General features: G+C 40.5%; 1 protein-coding gene across 2 annotated transcripts in view; it reads left to right on the top strand.

Moving 5' to 3' along the window:
* MTMR2 (myotubularin related protein 2) overlaps positions 1–14,955 on the top strand; it is a 93,110-nt gene extending 78,155 nt beyond the window's left edge. For both annotated transcript variants that reach the window (XM_075546482.1, XM_075546483.1), the window contains exons 12-15: positions 2,809–2,901; positions 9,759–9,872; positions 12,790–12,966; positions 13,689–14,955. In XM_075546482.1, coding sequence (XP_075402597.1) covers positions 2,809–2,901; positions 9,759–9,872; positions 12,790–12,966; positions 13,689–13,850 — 546 coding nt within the window. In that variant the 3' untranslated portion in view covers positions 13,851–14,955. The remainder of the gene's footprint in view (positions 1–2,808; positions 2,902–9,758; positions 9,873–12,789; positions 12,967–13,688) is intronic.
* Positions 14,956–18,653: the final 3,698 nt, after the last annotated feature.

Raw genomic sequence — 18,653 nt, 5'->3', positions numbered from 1 at the left:
ATACCTGATCCTATCGACACCTTGTGATCACACAGGATGGTGTGCTTCTTCCATGTGGACTTTGCTGCTGCTCAGCTAGATGACTGCTTGTTTATCTTCAAGTCTTTAAGACACCAGATGCTATATCTTTTGATAGCTGGGCACCATCAGCTTTCTTTACCATATTTTGTTATGTACCTGCTTTGTCTTAAGCGATCATGCTGGGAAGGTGAGCATCACAGAATGCCAGGTTAAGGGAACAAAGTGTTCTTATGTTGAGGGAGTACTTGAGTAGAAGCCCAATGTCCATCTGCTACATTAATAATAAACCTATAACTATATGTACATACATATATTTCCCCATCATTATATAAACATATTTACATATGTACATGCCTGTATTTAGACCTCTATAAATGCCCTTTGCCTCCTAGTTCTTTCCTCTATTTCCTTTTACTTTTCTTTTGTCCCACTGTCATGTTCAGCCTTCATTTGGGTTTCAGTAATTCCTCTTGGTTACATTCATCATTTTCTAAACATTTATTTTCCTTTTTTTTTTTAGTTTTTATTTTATTGGGGGCTCTTACAGCTCTTATCGCAATCCATACATATATCCATTGTGTCAAACACATCTGTACATAAGTTGTCATCATCTTTTTCAAAACATTTTCTTTCTACTTCAGCCCCTGGCATCAGCTCCTTACTCTTTCCCCTCCCTCCCCCACCCTCCCATCCCCATGTCCCCTTGATAATTTATAATTATTTTTCATATCTTAGACTGACTGCTGTCTCCTTTCACCCACTTTTCTGCTGTCCATCCCCCTGGGAGGGGGGCCATACGTCGATCATTGTGATCGGTTCCCCCTTTTTCCCCTCACCCCTCCCTTACCCTCAACCCCTCAGGACCAATAAGTGGAGCAGCAAGGCTTTCTGTTGTATTGCTATCTCAAAAGTCAACAAAGTTTCTTAGAGGTTAGTTGCAATGTGGAATCTGAAACCCAATCAGTGAATTTTTTGTGCTTTGTTCCACTAAATTCCATTGGGTTCTATTGAGCTTTGAGCAGTTCTGTGTATGCATAGTTTTGTAATGTCATATATTGGTCATTTGGGAAATAGGGACTCACTAAGTTTTATAGTTTGCAGAAGAGTATGGATGACAGTGGAAGCCCAAATCCTTTTGCAAGGACCCCACGTGGATGAAGCCTTCAGTGAATTCCCCTGACAGCAGTCCAGGGGTGTGAGTGGCCTTGCTGTCAGACAGAGCGCGCTGTAGTCGGTGACGGCAGACGTGTAGCAGGCTCACATGGAGCACCTTATCATTTGCTCTCCCTATGGACTCATCTTAGTTGTTTCTGTTTTAATATTTTCTGTCTTTACGATTGAGTTTTTCTTTATTTTTTTATGTTGTTGGCTTTTTTTGGTTTGTTTCTTGTTTTTGCTTTGTATGATTTAACTATATGTGAAATCCTGGATAGATAAATCTCTAGTAACTGGATTAGTAAATACCTAGGGGCATGGCAGGGGAAGTTGTGGTGAAATGGGGAGCTAACAATGAATACAAGAAAGAAGAAAGTATTCCGAAATTGTGGTGATGATTTTACAATTTTTAATATGATTGAACTATTAAATTGTATGTGCCAATGAAAGTATTAAGAAAACAACAAAAAAAACCCAGATATCCAAGTCTCAAGGACCTCGTTACCTATCAATTGTTCTTTCCAGTAAAAAGTTCCATGAAAAAACAGACTTTTCTTTAAGCTCCATCCCACTTCAAAATGTAACCAAAATGCTCTATGCATATTTCTGTTTGTCATAAAAGATATGTAAAAATGTATACTCAAATATTCATATTTAGTAAAATAAAATTTAATGCTTTCTTAAGGAAACTGGTTTAGAGAAGCTAGATTTTCTCTCCCCACGTTTTTTCTCAACTGCAAGTACACAGTAGGACAAATATGCAGTGACTACTATTATAGTTTGACACTGTTGCACTGAATGATTATGCAAGGGCATCAGAAGTTTTATCCTGCATCAGCGCAAATAATGTCTAGTTCTGTCCTCTGGGAGGTCACAAACCCTTGGACCACTCTTTTGGAATCATTGCTTTAGATTAAGAAGTAGGTTGCTTCAAACTAAGAAGATATTGCCTGGTTTTAGTCATTGGGCAAAATTTCTTGGAGTTAGAACTAAGAAAGTAGATCCTGGTACACTTTTGAATATTGAGATGTCAAGGAATTGTGAAAGGTTTGTGAATTTTTTTGGACAGGAGTTAGATGAGGTCTCCTCCATGCACTGGGCAGGTACAGGGAAGCAGGAGAGCCAGAACTTAAGGCCACTGTATCATTCTAATAGGCCTCAAATGTGCCTGTGTTCGAAAGGGTCCCGTATTAACATGCTTTTGTCTCGTTTTAGTGACAGATTTCTGCTTTACCTACATTCTGACTTTTGCCTCCTCCCTGTGCCAATAAATGTCAATTATCAAAGATAATGACATTTTCAGGCAAGAATCTGAGGTCTGACTGCTCCTGTCTTTATTTAATTAGCATGTCAGTATCTGAGCTTCATTTATTAAACAAAGTAATATTTCCTTTTACAGGAATCTTGTGTCATAATTCTGTGTCAAAAAAAATGTACAAATGCTGCTGGTGGGATTGGTTGTGTATTTTACTTATTTGCAATGCTTTAAAAATAGACTCAGAATCTTTTTATATTACAACGTTTTATTCTCATAATATTTTATTATAAAACAATGATTTTTCTTCAAAAGGAAAAAACAAAAGTTGAAAATCTAGACAGCGCTCATATGATTCGGTAATGTTTGTGTTTTAGAGAGTTGGCCATGGAGATAAGAACCACGCAGATGCAGACCGCTCCCCAGTTTTTCTTCAGTTTATTGACTGCGTCTGGCAAATGACTAGACAGGTAACTTCTCTGGGCTATCCATCCTTAGAGTTCTCTTAGAAACCTCGAGGTAGACGTGGGAGACCGGGTCATTGCTTTTCTGTAAAAGGTAGATTCTTACAGTTTCAAGTGATGGGACTGTTGTTTATCGCCTCATTCTGAACTACATAAGTTGTTGCTTGTGTGCTGCATAGCTGATTCCTACTCACAGCGACCCTACAAGAGGATTTCCCAAGCTAGAATTTTTAGGGAAGCAAATTACCAATCTTTTCTCCCACGGAGTAGCTGGTGGGTTCAAACCATTGACCTTTTTGGTTACTAGCCAGACATTTAAACAGCATGGTACCAGGGCTCCTTTGACTGTAAAAGTTATGTTTAGAGGCACTGCATTAAGCACTTTTAGTTGGTTCATTAGCATTTCAATGTGAGTGGCATTCATAATAGTCCTTCAGAGGTCTCCTCTGCTTTTTAACAAACGATGTTAAGAAATGCAATGCTCTCATCTAGATGCTTATCCACACATGGGTGAGGTAAAGAAATGCTTTCACAGGTGAACTGGTCAAAGTAAAAGCCTGGTGTAAGTCAATTGATTCAAGTAAAATAATTCAAGGAAATTATTTTTGGAGAAAAAATATCTTTAGATGGAAATTATGGCATGTTAAATATGTAATAAATTAAGCTCTTGTTCTTCGAGAGAAACCACCAGTAAGAGAAAAAGGTAAGGAGGCAGGGAGGGAGGGAGAGAGGAAGGAAGGAAGGATAGTAGAAAAAATATCTATATTTAAAGATATGTATGTAACACTTTCTTAAAGTGTTTTTTTTTAAAGAATTGCCTCATGAAATTATGGTCAGTGGCTGATAAAAATATGTAGGTCAATTAGTGGGCTGGAGATTCTGGCAGTTTAGGATCCTAAGATTGGTAGGTCAATAGTGGGGGAGTTAGAGAAATCCTGGCAAGATGTCTATTTATAGCCTGGAGGCAGAATGTTCCCTCTGGGAAATGTCTATTTTTGCTCTGAAGCCTTTAGCTGATTGGATGAAGTCCACCCACATTGTGGTGAGTAATCTGCTCTCTTGAAGGACAACGGGTGTAATAACTACTTTGTAGTAACAGTTAGACCAATGTTTGACCAAACAGCTGAGCAGGATAGCTTAGCAAAGATAGTTAATCCAATTAACCATTGCAGGCATGGGTGGCTGTACTGCTTTTGAGACATTCCAGCCACTTTTTGAGTTCCTGGGTGACCTGCAGTCAGTGCACTCAAGCTTCTTACTGAAAGCGAGAGTCGTCCACCCAGCACTCCCTGGAAGGAAGGTCTGGAGGTGCCCGTCCGGAATATTCAGGGTGGACACACTGTGGATCTGTTTCATTCTCATGCTTGCCGTTGTCACGAGTCCACACTGGCTCATCAGCAGCTGGTTAGCAATGTTCTGCAATGCTCATGTGAAGTGAATGTATGTACTATTCTCTTTGAGAAAGAGACCACACTGGGCTGTTCTGGCAGCATCACTTTAGTAAAGTCAAAGGGCTGGTGTCATAGCAACACAGCTTCCTCAAGAGAAATCACTGCAAAAAAACAAAGTTGGATTCAGCTTATTGCTATGTGAGTTAATTATAATGCCAAGGTTTTATTAGGCCATAAACAACTAGGAATCAAAAAAACTTTAGACTGCCATATGGATATAAAGTAGGGTATCTGCTGACTCTGCATGGCCACAGGGCCATATTTTAGCTTCAGTAAAACACTGCTTATTCCAATAAAAAAGAAACATCACTAGTAATCCGTAACCCACACCAGCTCTGTATCTCTGTATCTAATAGCTTTTCTCCCCCCCTCCCCCCCACAAGCATTGCTACTTGGCTTGCATCTTATGAATAGGTTCAAATAAGGGATGTGGTAAATATGACTGGATTTTGATAAGCCATATATACGTATGTATATTTTTTCCTCCTTTTAAAACTATTTTTCCTTAATACTATATCAACCCAATTTGGAGATGTTACATATATATATATAAGCATATGATGTCATAATAAATCAAGATAATGGAAAATATATATCCCTTTTTACAGAGCATGATTTCAGTACTTAATTCATCATTTACTGTCATATTGACAGTTTCAATATGAATCTAAGCTCTAGTTCACAATGCACAAACTATAGCTATTTATTACCATGTTGTATCATTTGTCATTTTTTAATTAAATATTTTTATTGGGGAGTCTTAACATCTTTATCACAATCCAGACATTCATCCATTGTGTGTGTCAAGCACATTTGCACGTATGCCATCATTTTCAAAGCATTTTCTACTTGAGCCCTAGATATCTGCTCATTTTTTCCTCCTCTCCCCCGCCCACCTTCCCTCATGATAAAATAGATTATTATTTTCATATCTTACATCGTCCTCTGTTGCCCTTCACCCACTTTTCCTTGTTTGTCCCCCTGGGAGGGGGTTAAATGTTGATCCTTGTGATCAATTTCTCCCCCTTTCCTCCCGACCTTCCCCTAATCTTCCTGGTATCTATTCTCATTGTTGGTCCTGAGGGTTTTATTTATCCTGGATTCCCTGTGTTGTGGGCTCTTATCTGTAGCAGTGTGCATGCTCTGGTCTAATCTGATTTGTAAGGTAGAACTGAGGTCATGATAGTGGGGGGAAGGAAACATTAAGGAACTAGAGGAAAGTTGTGTGTTTCTCCTGTGCTATACTGCACCGACTGGCTCATCTCTTCCTTGTGACCCTTTTGTGAGGGATGTCCAATTGTCTACAGATGGACTTTGGGTCTCCACTCTGCACCCTACCCCCCATTCATAGTGAGTATGATTTTGTTCTGGGTCTTAGATGCCTGATAGCTGATCCCATTGACACCTCATGTTCACACAGGTTGGTGTGCTTCTTCCAGGTGGGCTTTGTGCTGCTCAGCTAGATGGCTGCTTGTTTATCTTCAAGCCTTTAAGACCCAAGCAGACACTATATCTTTGGATAGCCAGGCATCATCAGTTTTCTTTACCACATTTGCTTATGCACCCATGTTGTCTTCAGTGATCGTGTCAGGAAGGTGAGCATCACAGAATGCCAGATTATTAGAACGAAGTGTTCTTGTGTTGAGGGAGTTCTTGAGTCGAGGCCCAATGTCCATCTGTAACCTTAATTCTTAACATATAGATTTAAGTACATGGGTTTATTCCCCTCTAGTTATATATAAATATATTTACATATGTAGATGCCTGTATTTAGACCCCTATAAATGCCCTTTGCCTCCTGGTTTTTCCTCTATTTTCTTTCACTTTCCTCTTGTCCTACCATCATGTTAGGCTTTTATTCGGGTTTAGTAATTCCTCCCTGCTACATTGCCCTTGATTAAGCCCCACTAGGCACCGTAAGCCCTCTCTCCAGTGATTTTAGTTCACTTGTTCCCTTGTCCCTGGGTTGGTTCCCCCGCCCCCTCCTTTCTCACACCTGCTCTTCCGTATCCCCCCAGATCATTGGTCCCATTCTTTTCATCTCCGAATTGTTTATCCTGCCTAGCTTACCTAGATAGACATGCAGAGACATTAATAAGTGCCCTAACCAATAAGCCTTATATTTTAGTAGATAACACACAATTCAGTTTTGTTCTACAAATTAGGGATGTGGGCAGGCAGAATTGGTAGGGACAATTGGTATAGACTTGGTTTAACAGTGCTTATTATTTCTGGAAGTAGGTTTGACTTTTTCCCCCCTGGGCCAGTATATTTGCAAGGACCTCCTTATCCTTTGTGCAGGGCAAAGGGCATGCTTGGCCCACCAGCCACCCTGCAGGAAAAAGATGAGTGAGACCCATCTTTGACAATGTGGTTTATTTGATGCTGGCAAAAATCAGATTTGCCATCTGATTTTTCAAGAGTAGGACATCTCTGGAACAGTGCTATCGTGGATGGTTAAGTATATTGAATTTTAAAAGGAATGTCCTAAAGGGATCCGTGTAGTTGCTAACAGCCTGGATATGTTAGTCTGATATATTTGTTAGAAAAAAGTTAATCACATTGTCCAGTCACACCTACTCCCTTCATAAGATTATATGACAAGAACCTTTCTTCTTTAGCAATTGTTAGCTTTTTGACTGCTACATATCTAAAATCAGTTATTAATTCCCCTAATTTTAGGCTTAAATTAAACAGCTCTGGTGGCACAATGGTTAAGCTCAAGGCGATGATACGAACCCACCGTGAATCCCTGGGAGAACAGACCTGGTGATCTGGTCCCTTAAAGCATTCAGCCTAAGAAGCCACAGAAGCATTTTTCCTCCGTCACAGGAGGTCGTTTTAGGTTGGAATGGACTCAGCAGCACACTTCATCATTTAACATCAGTTGTTATTTAACCCTGTTAGGTTTACCAAAAAACCCCCCAAAACTTCGCTGCCATCGAGTCAATGCTTACTCATAGCTACGTTCTGTGGGTTTCCAAGAGTGTAACTCTTTATGGGAGTAGAAAGCCCAGTCTTTCGCCCCCTGGAGATGCTGGTGGTTTTGAACTGGCAACCATGCGATTGCAGTCATGCTACATGACCATTATATCAGAGCTTCAATGTTGGGTTTAAGTTTCTCAATAATAGAAAATCAGTTTATTTTTGTAGAGCTTTAGCTATTTTAGAGTAGTCCTTCTTTTGTTTTTGATATCTTCTTAGGCTTTTCTGTTTATTTTCTTCCTGACATAAACAACCAAACCAAACTCACAGCCATTTAGGTGATTCTGACTCACAGTGACTATAGGGCAGGGTAGAACTGTCCCAGTGGGTTTCTGGGGTGGCTGGTGGTTTTGAAGAGTTAGCAGTCCAACGCCTAACCTGCTATGCCACCAGGGTGCCTCTTCCTGAACACAGAACATGGTAAAGCCCACTGACATTGATTCAGTTCTGATTCATAGCAACTCCGTATGTAACTTCAAAGGCTTTGTAAATCTTTATGGAAGCAGACAAGTCTTTTCCCCCCTGCTGAACAGCTAGTGGATTTGAACCACCAGCCTTGTAGTTAGCAATCCAATGTTTACTCCACAGTGCCACCAAGATTGTTAGCTATAATATATATTAGTAACGATCAATTTTACAAGTAAATACTAGTGCAGAGACATATGTAGAACACTTATAAAAAGAGGATGATGAGGTTGTTAATTGTTCACCCGTTTTAACCTGAGAACCCTGGTGCCATAGTGGGTTACACATTGGACTGGTAATAAAATGGTCAGTGGTTTGAACCCACCAGCTGCTGTGAGGAAATTGGATGAGCCTTTCAGCCCGTCAAGATTTGCATCCTTGGAAACCCCAAGACCAGTTCCGTGAGCCTAGTCAATGGCAGTGGGTTTTTCCTCCTCCCAGTTCATCCCCATCCCCTCACGCAGGGATCTAGAAATGGTTGACCAAGGGCCCTTCAGATTTTAAACATGTAGAACACACCTCTGTTGTATGGCTTTCAAAAGTAAAAGCAATAGCAGCAGTTAATGCTTTGCTATTTTAGCTTCATTTTGAGGAAACTGACTAATTAAGCTGTCTTCTCGTAACTGAGCTAATGGTTTTGCCAAGAAGAAAGATGAAAAGCTAATCACAGGCTTAGCTCCTTTTTGTTGCTATTTCAAATGAGTCAGGATGCATTCATTATTTGGCTAATGACTTTTCAGTGTAGCAAATAGAAGAGATGAGATTTATGTTTAAATGACTATGATTTAATAAGGTATGTGGAATCAGTTGACTTTTTGATGTTAGCATATGCTTGATCACCAGCTTCATTCAGCATCACAGACGCAAAATAATTAAACAAGGCATAATTGTCACCCCTTTTTGTTCAAGAAGAGACATTTGCCATACTGCCTTGCTGTCGTTTCCGAAGTTCAGGAAACTTCAGGACAAAATCGCTCGCACTCTTTGCCTTTTGCACCCAGTTCTGGCTGTTTTCCACTACTACTGGATAGGGATCTTCCTACAAATTAAATTGTTGAAGGAAGTATTTATTTCCCTAATCTGAAATCCAGTAATTGATAGAATTCCCTTTCATAGCCCTGTAGTTGCTGCAGTCTTCCATGGAAGCTTCCAAATGATTTTGAAATATTAGATTAATTCCCCAAAACCAACCCATGGCCATTGAGTTCATTCATATGAACCTTATAGGACCTAGTAGAACTACTACTTAGGTTTAACTTCCTTAAATGGAAACAGCTTCATCTTTCTCCCATGAAGCAACTCAGGTTTCCAAAGCACGGATTTTACAGTTAGCAGGCCAATGCATAGCCCACTGCACCACCGAGTAGGATTCAATGAAGCCATTGACCCTCCTGGACTCTTGATTCTTCCCTGACTAGTTCCCCCCAATGTAAAATTAGAACAGCAAACTACTTGTTCTGGCTAGAGAAGATGACTTTACCTTTTGATAGAAAGTTACTCCTAGTATATTGAATTTTAATGTACCCCAGGGAAATGGGATAGTCTTTGAAAAGACAAGTAGGTTGATTTGTAAATTGTCTGCATATTTGCCTTCATTATTTATTTTAGGTCATTAATGACATTTTCTAGAGACATTATTGACATTTTAAAATGTCATTCTTGGAAACATATCTTGCTGGAAATGTATAGAAAAATAGCTGTTATTTATAGTCAGTTTGGACTGAGCAAGGTCAGAATTGCTCAAATCCAAATTCAGCAACCTGTGCAAGTTGCAATTGCACCTATGATGAAAGAAGTAGAAATAGCATGGTCTGAGTATAGATGAAAAAGAGATTTGGGGAGGAATTATTTCAGAAAACTGGTTAAGGGATTTTGAACCAAAAATTAAGCAAGTTGATACATTAATGTCTTAGAAATACTTGATTGTTTTAAAAAGGATGTCTTAATCGTCTCAATTTGCAGTTTCCCACAGCATTTGAATTCAACGAGTATTTTCTCATCACCATTTTGGACCACCTCTACAGCTGTTTATTTGGAACATTCCTCTGTAACAGTGAGCAGCAGAGAGGGAAGGAGGTAAAAGATGAACCATGACTCCCCCCCCCCCCCCCGCTAACTACATATCTGTATGCAAATGTGTGTGTGAATATTTTCAGTTTACTCAGGTAAGATACCTAGCACTGGACTTGCTATATCATAATTGCAGTCCTGTGCTTACAGTTTTTGAGAAATAGAAGATTACTCAAAAGCTTCCAATTTTAACTAAGAATTATCACTGAAGGAAGAAGATGCTCAGTATATCTTAAACTGAAAGAATTACAGAACAAATCAAGCATGGAGTTTTGATATTGAAAGATTCTATGGACAAAATATTGAATGATGCAGGAAGTGTCAAAAGAAGATGAATAGTCATAGTGTAAAAAAGAATTAGACAACATTCCACCATTTTAAGAGGTCACATATAAGCAAGAAATGGTGCTAAAGGGAAAAATATTCAAGCTGCACTGAGAACATTTGCTTTAAAAAAAAAAAAAGGCTCCAGGAATTGTTACAGTACTAACTGAAGTGTTACAGCAGGCTGATGAAGCACTAGAAGCTCTCACTGGTCGATGCCAAGAGATTTGGAAGACAGCTACTTGGCCAACTGACGGAGAGATCCATTGTTTGTACCCATTCCAAAGAAAGATGGCCCAAAAGAATGCACAAAGCCATTGATAGCACATGCAAGTCAAATTTTGCTGAAGATCATACAGCAATGGTTGCAGTAGTACATTGAGCTGCTAGAAGTTCAGGCTAGATCCAGGAGAGGATGTTGAACAAGGGATATCACTGCTGATGTCAGATCTTGGCTGAAAGCAGGTAATGTCCGAAAGATAAGCTTATGTTTTATTGACTGCAGACATTTGACTGTGTGGGCCATAACAAACTATGGATAGCTTTGAGAATGGAGTTCCAGAACATTTCCTGTGATTGTGAGGATCTTGTACACACAGAACAAGGGAATCCTGCATGGTTTAACACGAGGAAAGGTGTGCATCGGGATTGCATCCTCTCACCATACTTAGTCAATCTGTATGCTGAGCACATCATCAGAGAAACTGGCTTATAGGAAGAACGTGGGGGGATTGGAAGAATGCTTATTAACACCTGCGACCTGCAGATGACACCCTCTTATTGGAAACATGCTCAAGGATGGCAATATGACTCAATGTAAAGGATACCCAAATCAGTATACTGTATACACTTGTGTATAAGCCGAGTTTTCAGCACAAAAAAATGTGCTGAAAAACGGGTTTGGCTTATACACGGGCCAGTGGTACCCCAGTGAGGTGTAACAAATCTCGCTGGCGTGCCCCACCTCCCCACCCAGGAAACAGGACGAACACCCATTATTTAACTCACGGGTGATTGCTGTTTCTCTGCTGTTCTTTCAAAGCCCCGCTGACACTACAGGGCTTTGAATGTTTGTTTACTCACATCTAACCAATCAGAGCCGTCCAATGACGTGTATCTTTGAAAAAGCCTTGTAAAGACCGTGTGCGAAGGATGTGGCATGAATGGATGTCATCTGGTCAAGCCCGACTAACAAAAGGAGGAAATCTCATGAAGCCTGACATAGAGTTAATAGCAAAGTGGGTTCGAGATGCATGGGAAGACATTCCAGAAGACATGGTGCGACGTGCCTTCCAGAAATGTAGTATTAGTAATGCTATGGATGGCAGTAAAGACTGCGCTTTGCATGAAAATGACAGCAGTGATGGTGATGACGGCGATCTCAGTGAGGACAGCATCTATGATGACCTCACACCAGCTGAAGCTCTGCATTGGGATACGGATGATGATGAGGAGGAATCCAGTTTTGAAGGATTTAAACTCTTTACATTACCCCACTGATGTCTCAATTTTTAGTAATTTTATTTTCATTTTTTTTTAATTACTGAAACTCACTAATAGCTTCTGCATTTTCCACCCTAGGCTTATACTCGAGTCAATCAGTTTTTCTGGTTTCCCAGGTAATAATTAGGTGCCTCGGCTTATACTTGAATATATACGGTAGATTACAACTCAGTGTAAAGAAGATCAGAATTCTCACAGTTGGTTCAAAGGTAACATCATGATAAATGGAGAAAAGACTGAAGTCAAGGATTTTGTCTGGCATGGATTCACAATCAGTGCTCATGGAAGCAGCAGTCAAGAGATCAAGACCCATTGAATTGGGTAAACCTGCACAGAAAAATAAAGATGTTACTTGGGGAATAACACCCCCTGACCCAACCTGTGGCATTTTCAATTGCCTCAGATGCATGTGAGAGTTGGATTTTGAATAAAGACTGAAGAAGAATCCGTCCACTTGAAATTTGCTGTGAGGAGTATTGAAGGTACCGTGGACCGCCGAAAGAACCAACAGGAATTTTGGAAAAAGTACAGCCAGATTGCTCCTCAGAGGCAAGGATGGGGAGACTTCATCTCATGTCCCTCCGGAGAGACCAGCCCCTGTAGGAAGACATCATGCTTGGTAAAGAGGCAGGGAAAGCAGAAGACCCTCAACAAGATGGAATGATACTGTGGCGACAATAGGCTCAACCTTAGAAACAATTGTGAACATGGCTCTGGACTGGTCAGTGTTTCCTTCTACGAGTCAGAGTCAGCTTGAAGGCATCTAGCAATCACTGAAGGAGCCCTGGTGGTGTAGTGGGTTACACACTGGGCTGCTAACCAGGTCAGCAGTTCAAAACCACCAGCCACTCCAAGGGAGGAAGATAAGGTTTTCTACTCCCATGAAGATTTAGTCTCAAAATCCACAGGGGCAGTTGTACCCTGCCCTCTAGGGCCTTTAAGGGAGTGAGTTTGGTTTGAGTTTGATCACAGAAGTGCCCAAGTTCCTTCCTGCTAATGACCAAATACTTCTACTAAGCTTTATGTATAGTATCAGGCTTCCAATGGATAAGTAGCTTATTCTGTAGACAATCTCTACCCTTTTGTTTTTTCACAGAACCTTCTCAAAAGAACTGTGTCACTGTGGTCTTACATAAATAGCCAGCAGGAGGACTTCACTAATCCTCTCTATGGGAGCTATTCCAATCATGTCCTCTATCCAGTAGCCAGCATGCGCCACCTAGAGCTCTGGGTGGGATATTACATAAGGTGGAACCCACGGATGAAACCACAGGTATGTAATTTGTATATATTCTGCAATGTGGCTGGGAGTTTTCACCATCACTTCATTCAGTTTCCCTGTATAAGCACCTGGAACATTTATCTTACCCTTTTCAAAACCTTCTCCTCAGCTTGTTTATAGTATTGATAGGGTAGTAGAAAAATTACTAATCAGAAAATTAATCGATACAGCGATTCTTAAGCTCTCTTTTGTTTTTAAGAGAAATTACATTTTCCATACCCTTTTTGAACCCCTCATGTATAACTCTGGATAAATCATTTTCGTGTCCTTTTCCTCCTCTGGGTAACTTATAAAAGTCTTATTTTAATTTTTTGGGTAGTTTTCAGGAACCAAAGTGTAGCAGCATTCTGGAACATTTAAAATGTCATATTTACATATAAAGAATTGTTTTACAATGATCTACCACTAAGTGCGAGGGAATATTTGGATATTGGCTTTTACATTTCCCCTTGCACAATTACTGTCTTTAGAAAAAGTACCAATTCAGGGAGCCCTCTGGACGGCCGCAGGTAACACCCAGTGGCATCAGAAAAGGCAGTGAAATGTCAGTGGTCTCAGTATGTCCTGTGACCTATGTGTAAGATTAGTTCACATGACGGAAAATACACATCTTGCAACATTTCCAGCATTTGGGGAAAGATCTATATGCCATTTATTTGACTCCGAGTTAGTTTAGTATTGCCTAACTTAATGCCTTTTTTATACTCTTGTAGGAACCCATTCACAACAGATACAAAGAACTTCTGGCTAAACGAGCGGAACTTCAGAAAAAAGTAGAGGAACTTCAGAGAGAGATTTCTAACCGGTCAACCTCATCCTCCGAGAGAGCCAGTTCTCCTGCACAGTGTGTCACTCCTGTCCAAACTGTGGTGTGAACTGCCTGGTCGACTGGATTATCGCCACACGCTCTCGACGTACAAGGGCAGCTTGAGTGCGTCGTCAGATTTGGGCCCTGTCTGTGGGGGAATTCCGTCCTTTTATTTATGTTCAATTCCTCTAGGAGCTCAGAGCTGGAGCAGTGCAGGTGGCTTCAGTGAAGTCACCCCGTGTATCTATAAATGACATGCTGACTATGACACTAATCTTGTGAGGCACCCAAAGAATATGTAAATGTTGAATTCCTAGATCCACAGTAGGAAGCCTTTCTGATTTTAAGAGGAAGTGCCCTCGGAGATTTTGGAGATTGGGTATCCAAACCACTTCAGAAGCAAACCTCTTGCTGGGACCAAGTCCACTGCACAGCAGGGAGTGGTGTCGCGATGTTAAAAGGAATCTAGCACTGAGATCTCACGGCGTCCTCCTATCTGTTGGACCGTGAAGTCATGATGGATCAGTCATCTGGTACCTTCCTCCATCATGGGTTTTTTTTGGTCATAATTGATTCACTCTGGTCATCTTTCAGCACCCTGATTTCTTGGTGAACGCAGTCTTGAGCATAGTATTGTGTAGTAATAGTTGCCATTTATATTCCTATGTAAGCTGTTAGAGCTCTTTCCCAAAATGATGCCTTATAAAAGTGCTTAGGGGAGGGTAAGGGAGAAAAGGTGGTATCTAGCCAGTTAAAATTCCACCTGCTCAGTTACCCAAAACATCAAAAAGGGTTTAGAAACTCTTTAGCCCATTTCACTTATCATTTTGCACACACAGAAGGTTGGTAAATTTTGAGGTAATATCTTAAAATGATACCATGGTTATTTATAGCTTATTGCAAGAGTGCTGTGCTCAAATTTTACTATTTTCATTGGAAAATTCTGTAATTCTACCAAAGAACACAGTGCATGTAAAGACATATTACAATCTCAATGGCAGTATAAGAAATCTTCTTTGTTCATGTGCTACAGTTAGGCAAGAATCGAGTGCTATTGTAAGTTTGACTCCCTGCCTGGTGTCTATTTTATTCTATAAGAGCCATATGTAAAGTACTGTAACAGGGGAGCTGCTTGTCCCATGAATCTTTAATTAAAATAAGCTTTCAACTGACTTTCCATCTTTGTCCTTTGCATTTTTCCTTCTTTTGTAGAAGTGTGTATTTGACATTTTTAAAGGGGAAAGAAATGTCTTCACACTCCTATGAGTCTGAACCATGGTTTTGTTCTATGTGAACTGCATGAAGACCTTATCCCACCCATCCTGTAGCCCAATCTTGCCCCTTCAGATGATTGTTCTCCAAACTTTTGAACTTTTAAAAAGAACACAATTTGAGTCCTTTGAGGACTTTAATGTGCAAATCAAACAGCCCAGAATTCTTCATAAAGGATTAGGGATAGAAACTAGTTTATCACCTAAATATTTGTTTCATAAGGTTTCTATGATTTTATAGCTATGATGTTTGATTTAACCTCATGTATATTTATGTGCTATATAATGTAAATATAAGCACAAGTATAACGTCTGTGGATTTGGTTCTAATTTTTTATGGTGAGGGGTAAAACATTTAGATGAAGTGTGAGTCCCTCTCACTCTTAGTTTGTTGTACTGTGGTGGCTTGTGTGTTCCTATGGTAGTTGAGCTATGCTGGCATTTGAAGTACATAGCGGAACAGGTTTCAATAGAGCTTCTACACTAAGAAGCGATGAGGGAGGAAGAAGTGAGATGGTTTTGTGTGTTAGCTACTGAAAGCTTCATAGCAGCAGAACATTGTCTGACATTGTGCAGAGATGATTTTTTTTTTGAGGTTGGAAGGAACTCAAAATATAACAGGAGAGTAGCCTCCTCAAAGTAGAGTGGACCTTAATTAATGGCGTAGGAGGGCAAATAGTGCTGATGGGGCACTACTCAAACTGACGAGAAACAATTACAAAGATCCATCCAAATGTGGAATGTTTTCAAAGTATTAATGGAGGAAAACTGGTAGTCAAAATGAAATTGAATGCATAAAGACAGGACACTTTGAATTGGTTTACTCTGCCAGGAATGACAAATTCAAGTGAAATGGTGTTGCACGTTTATCATCTTGAGTACATTGCTCTCTGTAAGGTACCTAAATGCCTATAAGACCAGTTAATTGTGATTCAAATTCTCACACCAACCACTACAGAAGTGGTTCTCAACCTTCCTAATGCCTCGACCCTTTAATACAGTTTCTCATGCTGTGGTGATCCCCCCCCAACCACAAAATAAATCTCATTGCTACTTCATAACTGAAATTTTGCTAGTTATGAATCGGATGACCCTATGAAAGCGTCGTTTGACACACAGTCTCCCCCCCCCCCCCCAAGAGGTCGTGACCCACAGGTTGAGAACTGCGACACTACAGCCAAGGTTGAGTTGAAAAATTTTAGTCCTTTGAGGAAAACAATCAAGATGCAGATAATTCTGGCGATGGGAATAAAATGGAAAATGGCTCACTGGTTGTACATGGCCTTCGTGGTAGAAATGACGCTGGAAAATGCATGATAGGATTTACCAAGGCTAACAAAATTCCTTGCAAATTCTTTTTTTGGTCAAGCACTTTTGTACATATATTGCCTCATCATTCTCAAACCATTTGCTTCCTACTTGAGCCCTTCGTATCAGCTCACTTTCCCCTCCCTTCCTCCCCATGAACCTTTGATAATTCATCAATTATTTTGGCATGTCTTACACTGTCCAGCGTCACCCTTCACCCACTTTTCTGTTGTCCGTCCCTCAGGGAGGTTTTAAATAGGTCTAGGTAATTGGTTCCCCCTTTCTACCCCACCCTCCTGGTATCACCACTCTCAGCACTGGTCCTGAAGAGATCATCTGTCCTGGATTCCCAGTTTCCTACCTGTACCAGTGTACATCCTCTGGTCTAGCCGGATTTGTAAGGTAGAATTGGGATTACGATAGCCGGGGGGTTGGGGGGGGGGGATGTAAAGGAAGCATTTAGGAACTAGAGGAAAGTTGTATTTTTCATCATTGGCAAATACCTTTTTCAACAACATAAACAGCGACTGCATACAGGGACCTTGCTGCATGGAATATATAGACAGGAATCAAATTGGCCGCATCTGGGAAAAGATGGAGACGCTCAAAACCAAGCCAAAGTTGGGTACTGGAGCAAGAAGTCTAACCTTCAGTAAAAGACCAAGCTCCAGAAACCGATGGGATACTTGTTCTTAAACACAGATGAGGTACTGGAAGCACTAATCTATGCAAGAAATGTAGAAGACACATACCTGGCCAACAAGAGAGCTATATTTGTTACCATTCCAAAGACAGATGACCCAGTGGAAGGCAGAAATTCTTGAATCACATCCTTAGTATCACATGCAAACAGTTGGTGGGGATAATTAAAAAGATAGTTGTAGCAGTGCATAGGCAAAGAGCTATGAGAAATTCAAGTCAAATTCAGAAGGCAGGGAAAAGGGATGGCATGTCTAATGTCACAGGGATCTTGGTTGAAAGCAAATACTAGAAAATTTGTTTGTTTTTTAATATTGTACTAACAGTTTCTTTCATGAAAATTAATACAAGTCTGGTCCCAAGAAAGTGGAGGTTTAATATATCCCAAACGTCCCACCTTTGCACACTGCCTGTACCACTCCCATGACTTCCCACCTTCTCCCTTTAGGATATTCCCTTACGTCCCAGGATTCTGCAATTGTTTTTGTAATGGCCACCCCAGTTAGAATATAAAGGTAACTGGCTCACGTATTGTTGGTGCTGGTAAGCTCCTAATGAAAATTCAGCCGGATCCTCCTCATGCCCATGCTGTGGAAGCTGGTGAAATCCGGTCTAAGAACCAGATGCGTTGAAGAATGTGTTCCCCTTGGGCTCTCACTGGTAGATCTCCTCTCCCACTCCTCAGCGGGTTCGTTTTATACTCCGCAGGAATGGCAATCCTTGTATTCGGTTATCAGTTACTCTCAGGTGACTCTTTTCAGTGTCTTCCCCACCTTTTAAAACTCACTCATGTACAAAAAGGTTGCTTGGGGCTGACTGTAAGAGTCACATTAAATAATTCCTGCCCCTACATTTATGCAAAGGTATTTCAACTGTCTCAGTAATCAACTATAGATACCATTGCAAGCAACAGGAATTCCAGAACACCTGAACTGTGCGCTTGGGGAACCATACACAGACCAAGAGCCATTCATTTGAACAGAACAAGGGGATATTGAATGGTTTAACCTCAGGATGGGTGTGTGCTAAAAGTGTTGAATCCAAATAATCTGACAACCTGGATTCAATGTAGAAGACTGTGATATCACGACTAGAAGATAGCATATTAACAGCCTGCAATATGCAAATAACATTGCAAAAAACTAAAAAGCACTGATAAAGATGAAAGACTACAGCCTTCAGTATGGATCACAACTCAATTACTAACAAAAATCTTCACATTAGACAATATGATTAACTGAGGAGTCTGAAACTCGAGAATTTACTATGTGGCTCCACACCCATGCTCATGGAGTTAAGAAACCATATGACATATCCCACTGGGTAGATCTGTCGCACAAGACTTCTTTAAAGGGCAAAGCTGTCACTCTGAGGACCAAGGTGTTCCTAACTCAATCCACGGTATTTGCTTCAGTGGTTAGGCGTTGGGCTGCTAAGCCTTTATCAGCAGTTTGAGCCCACCAGCTGCTCCGAGGGTGGAAGATGAGGCATTCTATTCCTTGAAAGCATTGGACCCACGAAACCCACAGGGGCAGTTCCACCTTCTTAGAGGGTTTTAAGGCTGCTGCTTAATCGTAACTGACTCGATAGTA

This window comes from Tenrec ecaudatus, chromosome 4 (assembly GCF_050624435.1).
Source record: "Tenrec ecaudatus isolate mTenEca1 chromosome 4, mTenEca1.hap1, whole genome shotgun sequence".
In the NCBI taxonomy this organism is placed as follows: Eukaryota; Metazoa; Chordata; class Mammalia; order Afrosoricida; family Tenrecidae; genus Tenrec; species Tenrec ecaudatus.
Note: the sequence above shows the minus strand (reverse complement) of the source record. Positions and strands in the feature narration are given on the sequence as shown.